The following is a 19,212-nucleotide window of genomic DNA, read 5'->3' as shown; positions in this document are numbered from 1 at the left end:
AGTTAATCCAGCAAATAATGAATACCATATATAACTCAGTTTTTAATAAACTGGAAATGAAAAGTTCTTGCTAGGTACTCATAAGGAAGTACACACTTGCAGGTACTAAGAACTCTGGTTTCTATTGTAATATCTCCCTTCAAATAATTATTTTACATCAAAAATAGAAATTTAATTTTGTTTAGGATTGAAAGAATAGAAAATAATATCATTATATATCAGAACAAACTGTTTTGGATACAAGATATATTTAAGCTAAAAACATAGTACTTTTAACCTTAATAAGAAGAAATGTAACATTACCGTTTGGGATTTTGGTTTTGTTTTGTTTTTAAACAAAATTGAAGAGACTGGCCATATAAATGCTTACCAAAATATGACTTTTATTTTTTTCTCTGACATCATAAAATTGTGGTAGGGATGACAAAGTGAATGAAGGAAAATGAGTGGAGAGACAGTGAGATCTTAGGAGAAGTGGTAAGAAACAGGACACTGGCTATACCATCATCTGATTGTAGTGAGTGATTTTGGTTCAGATTATGTTGATACTGCTGTCACCCTCCTGCCTGCCTGGAATCTTGCCTCCTGGGAAATGCAGCTCCCTGTGGATTTGAGAAAGACAAATTGAATGGCTGTCATAAACAGAAATGACAGATATTGTTTCATGGGGTGCATTATATTTGATATAATTAGGGCCTGCCTAAAATCCTTTTGCTCTTTTAATGGATCTTTGATTTTTGGCCCATGTTCAGCTTCTACCCTAGGATTAGCTTGACATCTAATATATAACCATGGGTTTCCCTCATATCCAATCTGTTGCCAAAGCCTGTTGATTTTGCCTTCATAATGTCTCTCACAGAGGTCCACTTCTTTCCTCTGACACTGCCACTACTCTGGTGCAGGCCTTTATCTCCTTACTTCTGGACAATAGCCTACTGGTGAGTCAGCCTGCCTCAAGTCTCTCCCCACTCCAGACCATCTTCTATTTGTCTGTCAGAATGATCTTCCTTAAGTGCAGGCCTGACCATGTAACACCATCTACTCAGGAAACTCCAGTATTTCCATATATGGGGCAGTGAGGTGATATGACCTCAGACAGGTACTAGCTGTATGACCTTGGGCAAGTCATTTAACCCTCTTTGCTTCAGTTCCTCATTTCTAAAATGAGTTGGAAAAGGAAATGTCAAACCATTCCAGTATCTTTGCTAAGAAAACCCTAAAGGGGTCACGAAGAGTCAGACACAACTGAAAACAACTAACCAACAAATTTCCCTGTAACTTCTAGGATCAAATATCAGATCCTTTATTTGTGTTCAAAGCCCTTCCTAACCTGACCCCCTCCTACCTTTCCAGTCTTATCACACCTCTCATATACTCCGATCTAGTAATACTGGCCTCCTCACTCTTCCTCACACAAAATACTCCATCTCCTTGCTGTGGGCGTTTTCACTGACCATCACCAATGCTGGGAATGCTCTTCCTTCTCAAATCAGCCTCCTGGATTCCATGGGAATTTATGGGAAGTCTTTTATAACCCCTCTTAATTATTATTTCTTATTTGTGCTGTTTATAGCTTGTTTATAATGAGTTTTTTGTATGTTGCCTCCCCATTATATTCTGAGAGTAAGGTCTGTCTTTTTTTCATTTCTTTGTATCCCCAGTGCTTAGCACAGTGCCTGGCACACAGTAGGCATTTAATAAATGTTCATTGACTGACTAATATCTGTCCTCATTATTTACCAAACATTTATTAAGCACTTTCACTGTTCTAAGTGTTGATTGGACTTCCAAGATTCCAAATGTTTATGACCATTCTTTGATTTTTCTTGGGTCAGCATCTCATGAAGTTGATACAGATAATTACAAAATTCTGCATTAATTAGAGATCAGTCGTATCTGTGTACTGGAATCAGTTACTGTTTTTTCCTGTACTTTTATTGATAGATGAAGTTTATTCTTCCTTGGTTCTCTGTGTGTCTGTCTGACCACTCCTCAGTGTTCTTTGCTGTCCATGATTTGATTTCTACAGTGAATCCTTTGCTTCCTTGAGAGCTCGGCTCAGGTGCCACCTTTCCTTATCCTGCCCAGTTGCTGCCACCTTCCTCTTGTCTCTTCTGCTTTAGAATGAAGTTTGCTGAGGACAGGGACTGATTCCCCCCCAAAAAAAACCTTTTTTTTGTCTTTGTATTCCCACTGCTTAGTATATAGTAAGCATTTAATAAATGAGGATTCTGTTCCTATTCTGAAACATTCTCCATCAATCTCCAAAGCCCTAACTTTTGTTTTAATACAAGAGTGGTTAGGGAAATTAATGTTTTTAGAGATAACATATATGTGCCTAGAATTTTGACTTGATAATAACATAGTTCAGATATAGTCCTAATTAACACAAATGTTTTATATAGAAATAAAACCAAAATGGAATCAACTGAAGATGAAAATGAGGATGGTTCCAAACATGAAGAAATAGCAGGTAATTTCATGTTGGTCTTAAGCAATATTATTAAAGATGTAATATGAGCTGCATTTAGCAGTTAGTAGAAAGAGACATTGTAAGATGAGAATACCATTAGTTAAAAGTAAAATCAGTGTGGTTTTGTGGAAGGAGCTTTGAATTGTCAGGGAGGCAGGTTGGGTTATAGTTCTGGCTGCTTACAAACTTACATAAATCATTTAAAATAGTCCGTACTGTAGTCTCATCTCAACAGTGGACATACTAAAACTGAAAATTTATAGTTACCTTATTGCCACAAAATAGATAATCTTGAGTCTGCTCAGGTGATTCAGTGGGCAAAAGGGCACATCTGTCAGAAAGTAAGGCATAACAGCTGGCAAAGGGTTAGGTGAGCAAGCAAGAGATTCCCCCATAAGGAAAGACATATTGGAAAAGGAAGAGACTAGATACAGGGAGACCATATAGGAGGCACAGACAACAGGTGTTGCTTATGAGTGAAGAGAAGGAGCAGATGGCAGAAGGTGAATACGGACGTACAGTGGACTAAACTTTAACTAACTGGATGTGAGGGATGAGGAAGAAGGAAATGGCTGTGACTGCATTTGTGGAAAACCTGTTGAAAATATCTAAACTTTTTTTTTTAAATCCCATATTACTAAAAATAGTTGTGAGATGAAACATTCTCAGTAGGACAAATTTAACCTAAAATACCTTCATGTTGGCTTAGGAAGAAATGATTTATTATGCTTCATTTTATTGGGAAGCCCATGTGACATTTTTCTGGAATTTAAAAGTTTTGAAGTATTTTCCCTTTGTGTGTGTTTTTCTTTTTCCATCAGAAAATTACAGTGATGATTTTGAAGATGAGGGAGATGTTGATGTATTGTCACCTACTGAAAAGGAAGAAAATCAAAAGAAGCAAAATCTCAACTCTCCAGCCAAGGTATGCCTCTATTGAGTATTTAACAGCTTGGAATCTTGCCTTTCGGTTTTAGAATGTTGAAATGTTCGTATCCTTGGCTTCCCAAGTCATTTCATGGTTCTTTAATATCCAGAAAACATCTTCAGAAATTTAGAATGACGTTATTAAGAGTCTGTGGTTTTATCAGCATAAAGAACTTCCTTGATGGAAATTCCCCAGAAGGCAGATCTAATTTCTGGTGACTGATAGTTCCTAAGCAGGTTTACACTGTTAATAACTATCAAAGGTAGACTTGAACCCAGGTCTTCCAGACATTAGGCCCATACCCTGTCCAATAGCTCTTCAGATTCCAAAGTTAGGCTTCTGTAATTGAAAATGTAAGAGGAGGGGAGGAAGAGAAGGAAGGAGGTAGAGAATATGGAACTGAAAATAAAGGTGAATTTTTTTTAAAAAAAAAAGAAATGTAAATAAAATTTATTTTGCAAATCTACTATAAAGCATATTAATTTTGGTTTTTTGGTTTGTTTGGTTTGTGTTTTGTTTTTTTTTTTTTGCAAAGCCAGTCAGTTCTTTTAGAGCACAAAAACAAATTCCTCCCAACCCCCCTCCTCCCAGACCCATGTATTTACAATGGTGAGGAAAAAGGCATACTGGAATATACTTGGCAAAAGCAATGGATTAAATTCTTTTCATTACCCAGGAGGGTAATCCAGAGGGCCTTGATGCCACTTCTCCTACCCTACCTCTTTCATCTACCTCCAGTTCTCCTCAGCTGATTATTAAAGGTAACAGATATTGCTGTAATAATAATAGATTGAAATTGTGTATAGCACTTTAAGGATTAAAAACTATGTTTCAAGCAATAATAGTTCTATGAAACAAGTAGTACAAATAATCTTCTTGTCCCTATTTTGATTTGAGCCTTGGATAGATTGAGTGATATATGAGGAATTACAGAGGAAGTATGAACTCTGGAATTTGAACCAAGGATTTTTTTTATCTAAATTCCATATTCTTCCCACTACCTCATTTTACATACATAGGAAAAGCCCTGTTCCACTTCATTTTGTAACTACCTGCGAGAAGTTTTAGAGGAGTTTCCCACATGCCTGTGAAAGCAGGGACACTTCCTCCCTGTCCCTCACGCATGCCTTCCCCGCCCCAGTTTGCTTCCTTTTCTATAAAATTAGGGTAATTCTTGTGCTTATCAGTTATAAGGATCAAATTAGGTTATGAAGCACTTCAGAATGATAAAATACTCTACAAAGGTAAGTTATTCTGGATGATACCTTCCATATACAGAATATAAAACTTTTTCAGAGGCAGTGATAATCCTCAGGACAGATTTGTGGAAAACTCTAAAAGTAACAAAAAGTATTTTTTGTGTGTGGAGTATGTTTCCCACATTGGTAAGAATAATGCCACTGCTTAGGGAAGATAGTTTTGTTTTATAATGAGAATTTTTTTCCTAGTTAGCAAGCATTTATTTTCTCTCCTACTTCCTCCCTCCTCTGCTGGAAAAAAAAAAAGGAAAACTTGTAACAATATGCATAGTCAGGCAAAAAAGAAATTCCCGTATTGGTCATGGTAAAAAATTGTGTATCTCATTCTGCATGTTTAGAATACCACCTCTCCCATAATGAGGTACCGTTCATTCATCCTCTAAAATTCTGGTTGGTCATTGTGTTAATCAGAGTTTATAAGTTTTTCAAAGTTAGTTTCTATGATGTTTAGTCCTTATTTAAGTTATTTTGGTTCTGCTCACTCCATTCTGCATCAGTTCATATGAGTCCTCCCATGTATCTCTGAACCTGACCTTTTCATCATTTCTTACAATGCAGTAATACTCCTTTACATTCATATACCATAGTTTAGTCATTCTCCAGTTGATGGAAACTTCCTTAGTTTCTAGTTCTGTGCCACTACAAAAAAAAACTGCTATGCAAACATTTTTGTATATATGGGTCCTTTTCCTCTTTTAAAAATTTGGGGGTATAGGCCTTAGTAGTGTTATCTCTGGTTCAAAAGCTAATCACAATTTAGTAACTTTCTGTTCATAGTTCCAAATTGCTTTCTTGAATACCTTTACCAGTTCACAACCTTGTCAGTGATACATTAATGTTATTACTTTCCTGAAGCTTTTAGGGAAGATAAATTGAAAAACTACATAGCCTTAACTTTTAAGCCCCACCCAGAGAGGTTTTTCTGTCATAAGGGAGAGGAGGGAGCCAGGGACCTTCCCACTGGCAGAAAGCTTTTTTCCCTGCATTCAATCTCAAATGACCTTCAATTTGACCACAGACATATTACCCAAAAGCCTTTGACTCTAATCTTGAAGCAAAGGGGCTAATGGGACAGAGTCAGTAGAGGAAGTCTGGCTAACATTGATTGGAAAATGACTGGACAAGTCATGGTGTATGAATGTGATATAATACTGTTTGTGCTGTAAGAAATGATGAAGGTCATGGTTTCAGAAAAACCTGGGAAGACTTATATGAATTGATGCTAAGTACAGTGAGCAAAATGAGGAGGAAATCTACACATTAGAGGCAATATCATAAAGATGATCAACTGTGAAAGATCTAGTAACTCTGATCAGTACAGTGACTCACCACAACTCCAAAGGACTTGTCATATGAAATGCTATCCACCTCCAGGGAGAGAACTGCTAGACTCAGGGTGCAGACTGAAGAATATTTTTTCCTCTATTTTCTTTTCTCTTTTTTCCTAGAAGATGTGGTTAAAGCAGAAATGTATTTTCATGACTTCATATGCATGATAGGTATCATATTTCTTCCCTTCTCTAAAGGTAAGGGAGGGACTGAACGGAAAAAAATGTGGAACTGAAAATACGAGTTAAATTAAAGAAAAGTTTGAGCAAACCAGAAGCAAGAGATGATCCAGTTCAAAAGATGTTAGTGGTCTAGGTAGCCTAATTGGCTATAATAAGTCCCAGGCCACCCATTGTAAAGAGGAAAAAAGCTATAGAGCATATAGTTACTCCTCTTACAGTTTATTAAATGAATCACCCTTGCTTTCTCAGTGGCTAATTCCCATTTATAGGGACCATCCAGGAATCAGTTTGATTGCACATATTCTTTTTAACATGTGCCAGCATGCTGGCCCATCCTCATACATGTTCCATGAATGTCCCTAGTTCAAATCAGAGAGGCTCTCCTGATTATCATCATTATATAAAGTGCTTTACAAATGTAAATATTCTATGTACCTATCAATTTATTATAATACTTGGAATGGAAAAGATAATAATTTTGCTATATTCTAGATTGGTCCCTCTGCATGTATAGTATCCTCTTCAGCTTTTGCATATCAAATTCTTTTCAAAGAAACTAACAGAAAGGTTCAAAATAAGGTGACTACAATTGGTAAAATTACTGCAAATTGTCTCCTTTGAAAAATGTTTAAAAAAACTGATTTGCTTTTTCTAGAGAAGATGAAATGAAAGGAAGAAATGATAGTTGTTTTCAGTTATTTGAAAGGTTGTCATGGAGAAGAGGAAAAGATTGGTTCTGTATTATTCGATAAGTCAGATTATCATTGAGTAGGAAGGACAGAAAAATTTTGATACAACATAAGGAAGAACTTTTCTGTTAGGATTTAGAGTGGAGTGCTCTGCCTGAGGAGACAGTGAATGCCCTTTTACTGAAGGTAATGCCATGTGTCAGTTGTGCCATAAGTAAGGAGGCTAGATGAAAATGACTTCTACAGCCCTTTCCTACTGTGATACTTGGGTACGACATAACATCCTTTGCCTTTTTTTTCAGTGTGATAGAATAAAAATAATTTTGCAAACCAAGAGAAACAAGCTCTAGTCCAGCTCTTCTGCCAACTTATTGAATGCCCCTGCACAAATGAATTCTTCTTTGTGTTTTAGTTTCCTCATCTGAATATGAGAGTATTGGGCTAGATATCTGAATTTCAGTGGTTCTTCATACGAGCCTTATAATTGTCCAGTTTCTTTAGTATATAGCCTGCTAGTCTAACTAGAATACAACCATATTCAAAGTGGGATAACTATATATTTTTTTATTCCTTGGACACTTTCTGGAGCTCTATTCATGCCAGTTGTATGTTACTAGTCTAATTTATATTGAAGAGAAAAATATTTTTAACTATGGGTAGCATTCCTATGACAATAGGTACAAATTCATTCATGTTCTAAGAAGTAGGAAAAAAGGTGTTGATATGAAAGTAATTTTATACTAGTTTTTAAATGTACATTTTTAATTTATAATTTTAATTTACACTTTTTCTCTTTTAACTTAGAAAGAAGAAAAAACTGGCATGCTAGCCAATGGTGAGTAGCTTTTATAATTAAGATTACAATTAGGCAACAAGATTTGTCAGAGCTACAAATAAAACCTCCTAGAAAAACTAGTATCCTAAATAGGGGACTGAGATTCTGCACATCTTATCAATAATGTATTCCTTATAGATAACTCAAATTTATCTTAATGTAGTTTTAAAATAATTTCCAATTTATTATTTTCTTTATAGAAAGATGAGAGGATCATTATTTTCCCCTCATTCCTAAAATGTAAATGGATGTAATCATATCAAGTTTGTTAGATATAATATGTATATTTAATCTATGTGTCTGTCTGTCCGTAAGCATTTTCATTCTGTTTGGTACATACAGAATATGTAACTCAAATGCTCTTATTGTAGACAACCACAAATTGTCCTCTTTATTTCATTTTTTTCTCATATATTCTTTTAGTTGTGCTGCTGGATTCATTAGATTCAGTTGCAGAAGTGGAACTGAATTTTCAAGATAAAGGAACAACCAAAGTAGAAGCACAGCCAGAAGTCACTGATAATGAAATGACCGGGACAGGTGAAGATGTTTTGAAAACCGTCTGCTCTCTAACTATGCAGCTTTTTAAAAATTGTCATTATTTATGGCAGCTTCATCTCTATAAAAATATTGCTATAACAACTTTGACTCTAAGGATTTGATAAGAAATCTGTAGATTTAAGAATTTCAACCAGTTAAATCATATCTGTGGTTTAATTGTAACAAGGTGATCCTAATTTGCCTAATAAGGGAAGGGATATTGCTGGAGTCATTAAAATTCTTGGCATTGACTTGATGTTAGTTTCTCTTCTTTGTATGTCCTGGCTCTTCTACGATACATTTCTTCTTTATACCTTGGGATCATCAGATTTTGAACTTGAAGGCACCCTAGACAACACTCATTGAACATCCTAATTTTTATAGAGGCGGAAACTGGGGTTCAGAGAACTTAAATGACTTGTCCTTGGAGATATGGCAGGGACTGCTGAAGATAACTATATCAGATCAGATCTAAAAGAATACTGTCTAGAGGCAGAGATGAGGAGGGAAAGCCTTCCAGGCATGGACAGCTGGAGGAAATGGGCAGAGTTGGAAAATGAAGTATCTTGTTTGTAGGAACTACAAGGAGGTCAGTGCCGCTGGATTAAAGTGGACTGGCAAGGTAGAAAGTAGCTAGGTTAAGAAGGACTTTGAGAGTCAAATAGAATTTTATACTTGATTTTGGAGGTGATAGGGAGCCATTGGAGTTTACTGAATTGGGCAGGGGATTCAGGGTGTGGTAGGAGGAGATAGCATTAGATATGGAAGATCGATTTGATAGCTGAATGGAGGCTGGACTTGGTGAATGGTAAGAGACCTCAGGCAGGGAGATCAACCAGCAAGGTTTTGAGGGTTAAAGGTGAAGGTGGGAGGAGAAGGGGGCATTCACCAGGATGGTGGTAGTTTCAAATGAAAGAAGGGGGCGAACACAAGAGATAGATGTTGACCACTGATTGGACATGAGAGATAAGAGAATGAGGAGTTTAAGGTGATGCCTACGTTGTGAGCCTAGGTGATTGACAAGGGTGGTAGTACCCATAACAGCAGTAGAGAATTTAGGAAGAGGGGAGAGTTTGGGGAAAAGATCATTAATTCAAGTCTTGAACATTTGGAGTTTTAAGATGCATATGGGACAGAAAGTACAAGATATCTAAAAAGGTGCCTGGGAAATATGAGACTGCAGATCAGAAGAGAATTTAGGACTAAATAAGTAGATCTGAGTCATCTGTATGTAGATGGTAATTGAAACAGTGGAAACTGAGGAGATCACCAAGTTAAGAAGAGGACCCAGGACAGAGCCTTCAGGGGTACTTGTGGCTAGAGGGTGTGATATGGGTGAAGAAGATTGATCCAACAGATAGGAGGAAAACCAAGGAAGAATACTATCATGAAATCTTAGAGGGAGGGAAAAGGGCAAGCATCAGTGTCAGAGACTCTGAAGGTCTCCAGAAGGGTGAGGATTGAGAAAAAACACTTGATTAGCAATTAAGAGGCCATTAATTTCTTTGGAGAGAGCAATGGCTGACTATAGGCAGAAGAATTGATTGCCTTGTGTCCTCTTTTTCTTCACCAGACTTTTGTATTCTTGTAATTTCTCTCATGAACTCAAGACAGCTCCACCTTTGTCTTGTTATTATCTCAGATTCATTACATCCACAATCAGACTCATTATTTTCCTCTTTAAAGCTGTCCCTCCTCCAAACTTGCCTGTTTCTGTTAAGGGTACCACAATCCTTCTAGTCATTGACGTTGATAACCTTGACGTCATCCTTGATTGTTCTTTTTCCTAATCTCCCATATTCAGCCAGTAGCTGCTAGTAGTTGCTGATTGTATTGTCACATGTTTTACATCTGCCCCTTCTCATTAATACAGCCACCCTGTTTCCAGAGCTTCCTGGTTAGTTTTCCTACTTCCATTTTCCACACTTTCCATTCCATCTGCCACAGCTGCCAATGTAATATTCCTAAGGCACAGATCTGTTACACTATGTAATTCCTCTGCTTAGAAGCCTTCAGTGCTTCTGTCTTGCTTCTAGGATAAACTCTTGGATATCTATATCTATCCCAGTCTGCTTTGCATCTACTTCTAGATTTTTTCACATTGCTACCTTTCACAGATTTTGTATTCCAGCCAAACTGACCTTTCTGTGCCTTGAACTCAGCATTTTATCTCTTACCTCTGCCTTTACACATGCCTGGAATGTTGTCACCCCCACTACTATTTCCCACATGTCCCAAAATTCTTATCTTCCTATAGGACTCAGTTAAGTTGAACATTGTTAACATTCTCCCTCTCCTATATTATGTTGGATTTACTTACCTGTGTACATTTTCAAGTTTTGATGGAATATACATTCCTTGAGGAGAGGAATTGTATTCTTCATTTTAGTTTTCATACCCTCAGTAATGGTGCTGTCACTTAATAGATGCTTAGTAAATGTTAAATTGAATTGAATTTGCCTTAGACTTTAAAATCTTCAGCATAAAATTTGAGATCATAATTTTCATTAGATTCTTCTTATAATTTGGCTACTATTTATAGTAGTAGCAAACAGATTAATAAGTTCAACTCAATACAGAGTAGTTTGTATTTCTCCATAAGGAAGGAATGACAAGATTAAAAAGCAGACATGCAGTTTAAAAAAAAATTAAATTCAGAAGGCCTGTGTTGTTTTAATATTTTTCTGTTTACATTTTGTATTTACAATTTCATTGAGAATGTGAAAATTATATGGGAAAAATGTTTACCTCTAGACCTCCTACACTCATAGCAGATTTACTTTCTGGAAGTAGTGGTATAAATCAAAATAAAAACTACTGAATCTATTTTTCCCTTGGTAACTATGTCATAGTAGAGTAATAGAATTATGTCTTTGAACAAGTCTTATACTCTTTATTTTTCATTTATCTTAACACAAGCCTTCCTTTAAAAAGAAAAACTTGCTTATTTTTAACATTCATTTTTTAAAAATTCTTGATTTCCAAATTCTCTCCCTCCCTTCAGCCCCTCCCTTACCCCTTCAGAAGGTAAGTAATGTGATGCCCCTTATATTCTTTTTAAAAATAAAGATAACCACATACTTAATCAGCCATAAAGTATGTACCCATTCACTGTATAGGATGAAGTTTTCTAAATCTATATGAATCAAACAAGTTAACACAATAACTTTTCACTTTAAATCATATTTAGTGTGACATAATTTCATTATTTCCCTGAGAGACAGCCAGTCTTGGAGTCCTGTCTGCTTGGGTTGAAGCCCTATCTCTGATGTTTCCTGACCATGTTACCTTGGTCAAGTTACTTAGCCACTGAGTTCCCCTTGCAACTCTCTAAGATTGAAGTTACAGATGAGCTGCTATACTGTATCAGTGGTGAGGGTTTCATACTGGGAGATCTCTATAATAATTATAGCACATATTCTCCATGGCCTACTGTATACAAAATTCATGTCTTCATAATTCTTACATTGTTTTTCCTTTAACTTATGACTGTCATCATAGTCAGAGAGTTCATAAGATTTAGATTTTGACAAGCATCTCTACTTTGAAGGTATCTTGAAAAAATGATCCAGACACATCTGTTTTGCTGCCCAGGCCTGTGATTTCATTGATGTAGGGTGGTCTCAGTTCCAATGCACATTTGCAACTCAGAATCTTAGAAAGTTTCCTGGGGTAACACAGAGGGAACCCAGGGTCATAAAGCTATTCTTGGTCAGAGGTTAGACATGAACTCAGGTCATCCTGGGTCACAGGCCAATATTCAGTCCACTACTCTGTAAGGCCTCTTCAGCTGTCTTCTTTTTCTCATTTTAAATTTCCCATATTGCAAAACAAGGACTTTAGAGTTGTCCTTTGGTTTTTATGTTTGAAACAAGAAGCTTTCTATTTTCTTTATCTGTTCTTATCATTAGGACCAGAAGCTTCTCCTGAGAGTCTAATGTTATATAAGGTATACTTACCTTTAAAATACACGATCCCAATTTCATTTGTATGCAGTTTTTTATTCTTCAGTTTCTATTATAATCTAGGAAAAAAAATCGATTTTTTTCTGAAAATCTATTTCTGAGAAAGGCCTACTGTTTCTCTTCTCATCAGTCTGTTTACTTCCTATTTATACCTTTTTATTTCTGTCCTCCTCCCTTCTCTGGAACCCCTATACCTGGAAACTTCCATACTTGGAACATTGCTGGCTAGAAACTTCCAGATTCTTTGCTGATTTCAATCTCTGTACCTATGACCTCAGAGGTGTCCTTCAGCAGATCCATCCCTTCCCCTCCCTTCTAGCAAAGCTGCTCTGATCCTGAAGCTGCCATGATCCCTGAAATCTCTTAGATCTTGTGAAGCACAGATCCAAGAGTCCACTGCTGACTTCCTCTACCTGCCATCTACTGAAGACCATCATGGCTAAAACTCCCTAGTGACATCTCTGGTTGTATAGACTTCACTAATTGTATAACTCTTTCCAGTCCCACTTGTAGGAGGTTTGAGATTTTGCTCTAGGGTGATAACATTGGTGGGCTATACTAATGTGGATATATAAGTGTTTAGCAGCCCCAATGTCAGGGTCATTGAGAGCTGTCCTTGCACAGTATATTTTATGTGTTGTGTATTTACCTACCTTCTGTTCCCTTGGGATCAGTTGAGCCACAAGGCCTTCCCTTAAACATGCCAAATAAAAGGGCCTATTGCTTTGAACATTGCCTCAGTCTAATTCTTCTGCTAAATTCCTTAGTGTCAGCCATGGGCCTTAGCACTTGGCTCAGATAGTTATAACCCAATATAGTTATGTTGAACTCTAGGGGGAATCTCAAATAGCAATAGAGGGATGACTTGAGGTCCCCAACAGTGAAAAACATTGATAACCAAGCTTGAGATCCTAGTATACTTTGGAGGAGGTACCTTCCTCTGAGAAGCAGTTTGAATAACGTATACCTCCTTATAGTTCTTTGTACACATAATGGAGGAATACAGGGGTGGATGTAAAATGAGAAAAGAACTATTCCCTTAAAAGGTAGTATTTTTTTTTAAGTTTTCCATCCTTCCTCCACAACTTTGCTGTCAATTGAGTAGGTTATAACTTTAGTGCTACTACTTGAGTGATAGGATCTGTCCCTAATAGTAACGTTGCTTCCTGACCTATGTTATTATTGTGTTAAACTTGACTTTTCAGGACCTGTGTTTCTAGGTTTCTATACATGTTTCTTAATTCGGACCCAGTTCTGTTGATTATCCTTAGGTGTAAAATAGTTGTGTATTGATGTGTCTAGCTAGCCCGTTAAAGGCTAATTACACTCATTAGGTGTGAGCACCAATTGGACTGTCCTCTAACTTCTTGTATTCCCGTTTCCTCATGTATCTCTAGGTACTCTAGTCTATATCACTTCTCTTTAAAAATACCAAATAAAAGAGGCTACTGCTTTTAGTGTTGACTGACTCATTTTTTGTGAAGCCCCTTGGTCTTACTAATGGACTCCTTACCACCACATGATGGTTTCATGGTGTCAGGCTCAAGAGCCAGTATTTGAACAGCCAAACTCAGAGGTACATATTTAGAATCAAGTTTGATTCTGAACCTATATTATCAGACTTTTTTCTGCCTATACCACCTCTTGAATGTTGCTTTAGAATAGAGGATTTCAGTGATTTTTATATTTGTTAGTTATTTTAAGCATTGATTAAGAGACATCACCACATAGTACTGAGATTTTTCATTCACAAACATGGTAGAATTTAATTGCCCTGATGAGTATTGTCTTTCAAATTAATCACCTTGCTCAAAATATTTCTGAAACTCCTCTTAAAAGAAACTCTTTTCAAAACTAACGATCCAGTCACATAACATACCAGCCTCATCTGTAACCACAGGACAGTTTCCCTTGGCTCCTTACTTATTTTTGCCTTATTTTCTTCTTCCTTAATAGGGTTAATAAGAAGGTAATGAGTCATCAGATTATAAAAAGGGAATTAGGTCTACATCAGATCACATCATTATAGTTCATACTTTATAGCCCATATTCTACACAAACATCACAAATGGATATTTTTTTATTTTTTGTTTTTATTTTTTTTCAAATTTATTTTTTTTCAGTTTTCAACAATCACTTCCATAAATTTTAAATTTTCTCCCCTCCCTTTACTCTCCCTCCCCAAGATGACGTGCAATCTTATATGGGTTCTTCACATACTTCTTATTAAATACATTTTCACATTAGTCATGTTGCATAGAAGAATTAAAACAAATGGGAGAAAGCATGAGTAAAACTAAACAAAACCAAATATAACAAAAGAGTAAATAGTCTGCTTCATTCTGCATTCCAGCTCCATAGTTCTTTCTCTGGATGTGGATGACATTTTGCATCATGAGTTCTTTGGAAATGTCCTTGCCACAAAGTGATATTCTTAAAGCACAAATCTTACTTTGTCCCTTCCTTGTTTCAACAGCTCGCCATCACTTTTACGATCAGACAGGATCAAACACAGAGTCTTCTATTTAGCGTTTTAAAGACCTTCACAACCTGGCTCCATCCTACCTTTCTAAACTTATTGCATGTTATATCCATGTGTGTGTGTGTGTATGTGTGTGTGTGCGTATATATATGTGTGTGTGTATACATATATGTGTACATATATACACATGCATATATACACCCTGTAGTCCATTCAAACTAGCTTATTTGCTGTATTTTACATACAACATTCCATCTCTAGTCTCCGTGTTTCTGTACAGTGTTTGTACAGTGTCTCTCATGCCAAGAATTCACTTTTTCTTCATGTTGCACTTATTGTTGTCTACTGTAGAAAAAGAATTAAATTCAGTAAATTAAATTCATAGCACTTCCTTCAAGAATTTTATTTTTCCAACAAGGTCCCATGCTTATATTCCTTGAAAGATATAAACTGAGAAACAAGTTCCATGACTTATTTTTAATAGCACACAGGAAGTAGAGAGACATCTATTCACCAAAGATGTTTGTCATTGCTATAGAAGATATCCATTGCAGAGTTTAAGTGAAAGAGGGATTTCATACAGGTGGTAAAGCCCTCCAGATGCTCCTATTTACAAGTAACATTGTGATGATTGCAGAAGCCTCCTAAATGAGAGTCTTTGTTACTCAAAAGCGTTAGATCTGACTTTTCCATAGGAGAAATGAATGGATGAAGACTGTTGTCCAAACTGATCTCTACTTCAGTGGATAACCCATAGAGTAGGTGTTAATCTTTGACAGACACCAGTTGGACAATGAAATAGGTCCAAAACTGAATGAGAGGAAAAGAGCAGGCTGGATTGCATTTGGGGAACTTTTAATTCTAAGCTCCTTTTTGAAATGAAGGTCCATCTTTTTTTAACACAAGGACTCCTCTGGCAGTGCTGCCTGGCTGTAAGCTGTGAAATCATCTCTGAAGAATTAAAAGTTACAGGTTATCCACAGGTCAGTGGAGAAGTTCATAGTGGGAATGAGTATTCTACCACTAAAGGATTGCCCAGGAACGGTGTAAAGGATCTCATCAGAGAGCTGGATGATACATAGAGCAGGCTTCTGCTCTCACACCTACCTGCACGGATAATTTTTCTGAAATTAATGTTTTAAGTCCATTATTTAGCTGCTTGATCTTCCTTAGTGACGAATGAGGATTTCATTAACTCCAACCTCAATTAAATTATATCAGGTGGCTACTATTTTCAGAGTACTGTACTATGCACTAAATAATTAACTAAGACATGGTTCCAACTCTCATAGAGCTCACACTGTAGTAGAGAAATGTAACACATACATAAATAACTGATAACTCTAACATATGATAAGAAAAGTGCAGCATTCTCATCAGCTGCCTCAGGTCCCTCTTGAGAGAAGGCAGAGTGTTGAAAGATAAAGAAAAATACTCTCCAAAGCAAAGGGGAATAAGGGAGACTGGGTGATATTTGCCTTTGTATACATGGCCTGAGCATATTTTTTTCATCTGATGTAACAGCTTGACTAGATTCAATTCAGTTCAACAAATATTTGTTTTTAGTTTTTTTCAATTATCAAACATTTTTTTTCTCTCTCTCCCTCCTCTTCTATCCCTGAAGAAAAGGAAGTATTTCCATATTGGTCATATACAAAAATGCTACATATTCCGTCAACTCTCATCAACAAGCATTTATTAAGCACTTCATGTATGCATGGCCCTGATGATAAAACGAAAAAATAGCCTTGCTTCTGTATGTATACAGCTAAGTAAATATCAAGTATCTATAAATTAATACGAAATTATTTCAAAAAAGAGAGATTGCTGAGAGCTGCAGGGTTCAGAAAAGGCCTTGTGGTAGATGGTGGTGCTTGAGCTGGAATAGATTCATGGTAATACTCTCCTTGAAATTTAAACCTGTTGCCTTTTGCCTAAGATTATGCATGACTGCAAAAACTAATCGCTGACTTATAGTTCTTTTTGCAAGAAGAACACATTGATTTAGGCCTCTGGGAAGGGTTTGGCCATTGTTTGTAAGTTATCTGCGACAGGCATGTATTTGGAGTCAAGAGAGACCTGGGTTCAACTCTTGATTCCAGAACTTTCTATTGGTATGACTTTGGACAATCATTTCATCTATCCAACTTTCAATATTTGTAAAATGGGGATAATAACTCATGAGATTATTTTGAGAATTGAATGAGTTAATATACTTAAAGTGAATGTTTTGTGAATCTTAATATACTATATAAATGTCAGCTGTTATTTTGTTGTTATTATTTCTATTATCATTAACGCTACTGCTGACATTCTGTCAGATAAGGGTCATGCCCAATACATTTACTTGTTGTCTCTCTGCTTGCTTTGGAGAGAGGTTAGTATGTTTACTAGCATTATATATTGGCTATCTAAAGATGGGCTCCATTCCTAAGGTAACAGATTCATAGATTAGAGAACCTTAGAGTGCCATCTAATGTAATCCCCCCTTTATGGATATCTAAGGCCCAGAGGAAGCTGAGGTTCAGGAAGGTAATGTTTCCCAAGGTCACACCATAGGTCACCAGGATTTGAACCCATGTGTTATAAGTCCAGTATTTCTACTCTACCATGGGACCTTGGTCCTAAGATTTAACATTTATGTTAAAAGACAGAGAAATTCTTTTGAAATACTTATTTTAAATTTAATATTAAACCATGAGCACTGAACGTGGAGTCATGGGAAATGAGTTTGAATCATGCCTGCCACTGACTTATTTATCTGTGTGACTAAGCATGTGACTTAATCTCTGTGGGCTTCAGTTTCCTCATCCATAAAATAAGGTGGATGACCTAGATGAACCCAAGGTCCCATCTCTTTGACTTTAAATCCCTGTGATAAGTATTACATGAATTACATATCTCTGACTTGGAATAGTTTCTTCCCACTCAAGACTGCTCTGGACAGCAACCAGGCTGTCAGAGGCCAGCAGTGCCATTTGTTGGTAATCATGGGAAACTGTGTGATCCCAGTTCTCTTCTCTGGTGCCTATTTTCTTCCCTTACTCTGGAAGGCTATATTTGTTTTATTTCTTTTATTCTCAGTATTTTACTACTTAACATTAATTCCACTTCAGGCAGTCTCTCCCAAGTACACATTTTTTTTTTTTAGCCCTTTTGCCTTTCATCTTCTCATGTACCACTAGAAAAGACTATCTCTGTTTTATTTGTGAGCCACAAATGACCTTTATTGTAGCTGATAAGCTTGAGTAGTGTTTATGATACACTTAACTTGAGAGGTTTGTAAGTAAAATTAATATACACCTTTTTTTTCCCAAAAAATAGCGTTTTATTTCCTGCCCCTTTTTCTTTGCATAGGCCTAGATCATTGTCCTTCCTCTCTTCCGTTGCTCAGAATTCCTGGCTCTAATCAAAACTCCCATTACCTGCTACCTTTCTGCATGAAGCCTTTCTTGTATTCTGATTCCAGCATTCAACTGAAACTGCTCTCTCCCAAGTTAACAGTAACCTCTTAATTGCCATTTCTAGAAGTGTTTTCTCAGCCTTTGTTCTCAGCTTCTCATCCTGGAAAGTCTCTCCTCTCTAGGTTTTCATGACTTTACTTTTTTCTGGTTTTTTTCCTCCTTTCTCTCTTTTTCTGCAGGTCTTGTCAAGGAACCATGGGTATCTTCCAAGGCTCTGTCCAGGGCCTTCTTTTTCCTTTATACTGTTTTCTTCGGTCATCTTTTCAGCTTCCATTGGTTTAACTACCGTCTCTATGCATATAATTCCTAGACATATATAAATCCAGTCCTAAACTCTCCTGAGCTGTAGTCTTCTATCACCATCTTCCTATTGGACATCTTGAACTAGACATCACAAACAAAAATCTGTCCAAAATAGAACTCATTATCTCTCCTTCCAAACCTTTTCTTCTTTCATATTTCTCTCCTCTTGTTAAGGGCAGCACCATCCTCCTAGTCATCGGATTTGACACTTTGGTGTCATACTTAGCTCCACTGTAACACACTCATTTCACATGTCCATTCTGTTGACAAGTCTTATCATTTCTGCCTTTATAGCATCTCTTGTGTATGTTCTATTCTCTTTACTCACACAGCTGTCAGTCTGATATAGGCCCTCTTCCGCACCTCACATCTGGACTATTGGCATAGCCTTTGGTTGGTCTCTCTGCCTCAAGTCTCTCCCCACTCTAATCCATTCTCTACTCTATCAGATTGATCTTCCTAAATCAGAGCCCTCACCAAACATATCATCTCCCTATTACAAAAATTCCAATGGCTCTCTATTTCCCTTAAGGATCAAATAGTAAATCTTCTGTTTGGCTTTTAAAGTTGTTAATAACCTGACCCCTTCTCACTTTTCCACTTTTCTTAACTTTTTACCCTCCTCTATGTACTCTACAGTCCAGTTACAAGTGGCCTTGTTGTTTCTCACACAAGACCCCTCACAAGGATCCTGACACCCTTGCCTGTTTTCTGTCCTCCCCTATGCTTAGAATGTTCTCTCTCCTCAACTCTTAACTCCCAA

The 19,212-nt window shown here is 36.8% G+C and overlaps 1 protein-coding gene across 3 annotated transcripts in view; it reads left to right on the top strand.

The window, feature by feature from the left end:
- The window catches only part of CEP162 (centrosomal protein 162), a 116,608-nt gene that overhangs the window by 39,685 nt on the left and 57,711 nt on the right, over positions 1 to 19,212 (top strand). For 2 of the 3 annotated variants that reach the window (XM_072642728.1, XM_072642727.1), the window contains exons 6-9: positions 2,406 to 2,473; positions 3,295 to 3,398; positions 7,665 to 7,695; positions 8,119 to 8,235. In XM_072642728.1, the coding sequence (XP_072498829.1) occupies positions 2,406 to 2,473; positions 3,295 to 3,398; positions 7,665 to 7,695; positions 8,119 to 8,235 (320 nt within the window). Of the gene's footprint in view, positions 1 to 2,405; positions 2,474 to 3,294; positions 3,399 to 4,120; positions 4,163 to 7,664; positions 7,696 to 8,118; positions 8,236 to 19,212 lie in introns of those variants that run through there. The other variant, XM_072642730.1, reaches the window with a different exon arrangement.

This window comes from Notamacropus eugenii, chromosome 2, assembly GCF_028372415.1.
Source record: "Notamacropus eugenii isolate mMacEug1 chromosome 2, mMacEug1.pri_v2, whole genome shotgun sequence".
NCBI classification, from domain to species: Eukaryota; Metazoa; Chordata; class Mammalia; order Diprotodontia; family Macropodidae; genus Notamacropus; species Notamacropus eugenii.
Note: the sequence above shows the minus strand (reverse complement) of the source record. Positions and strands in the feature narration are given on the sequence as shown.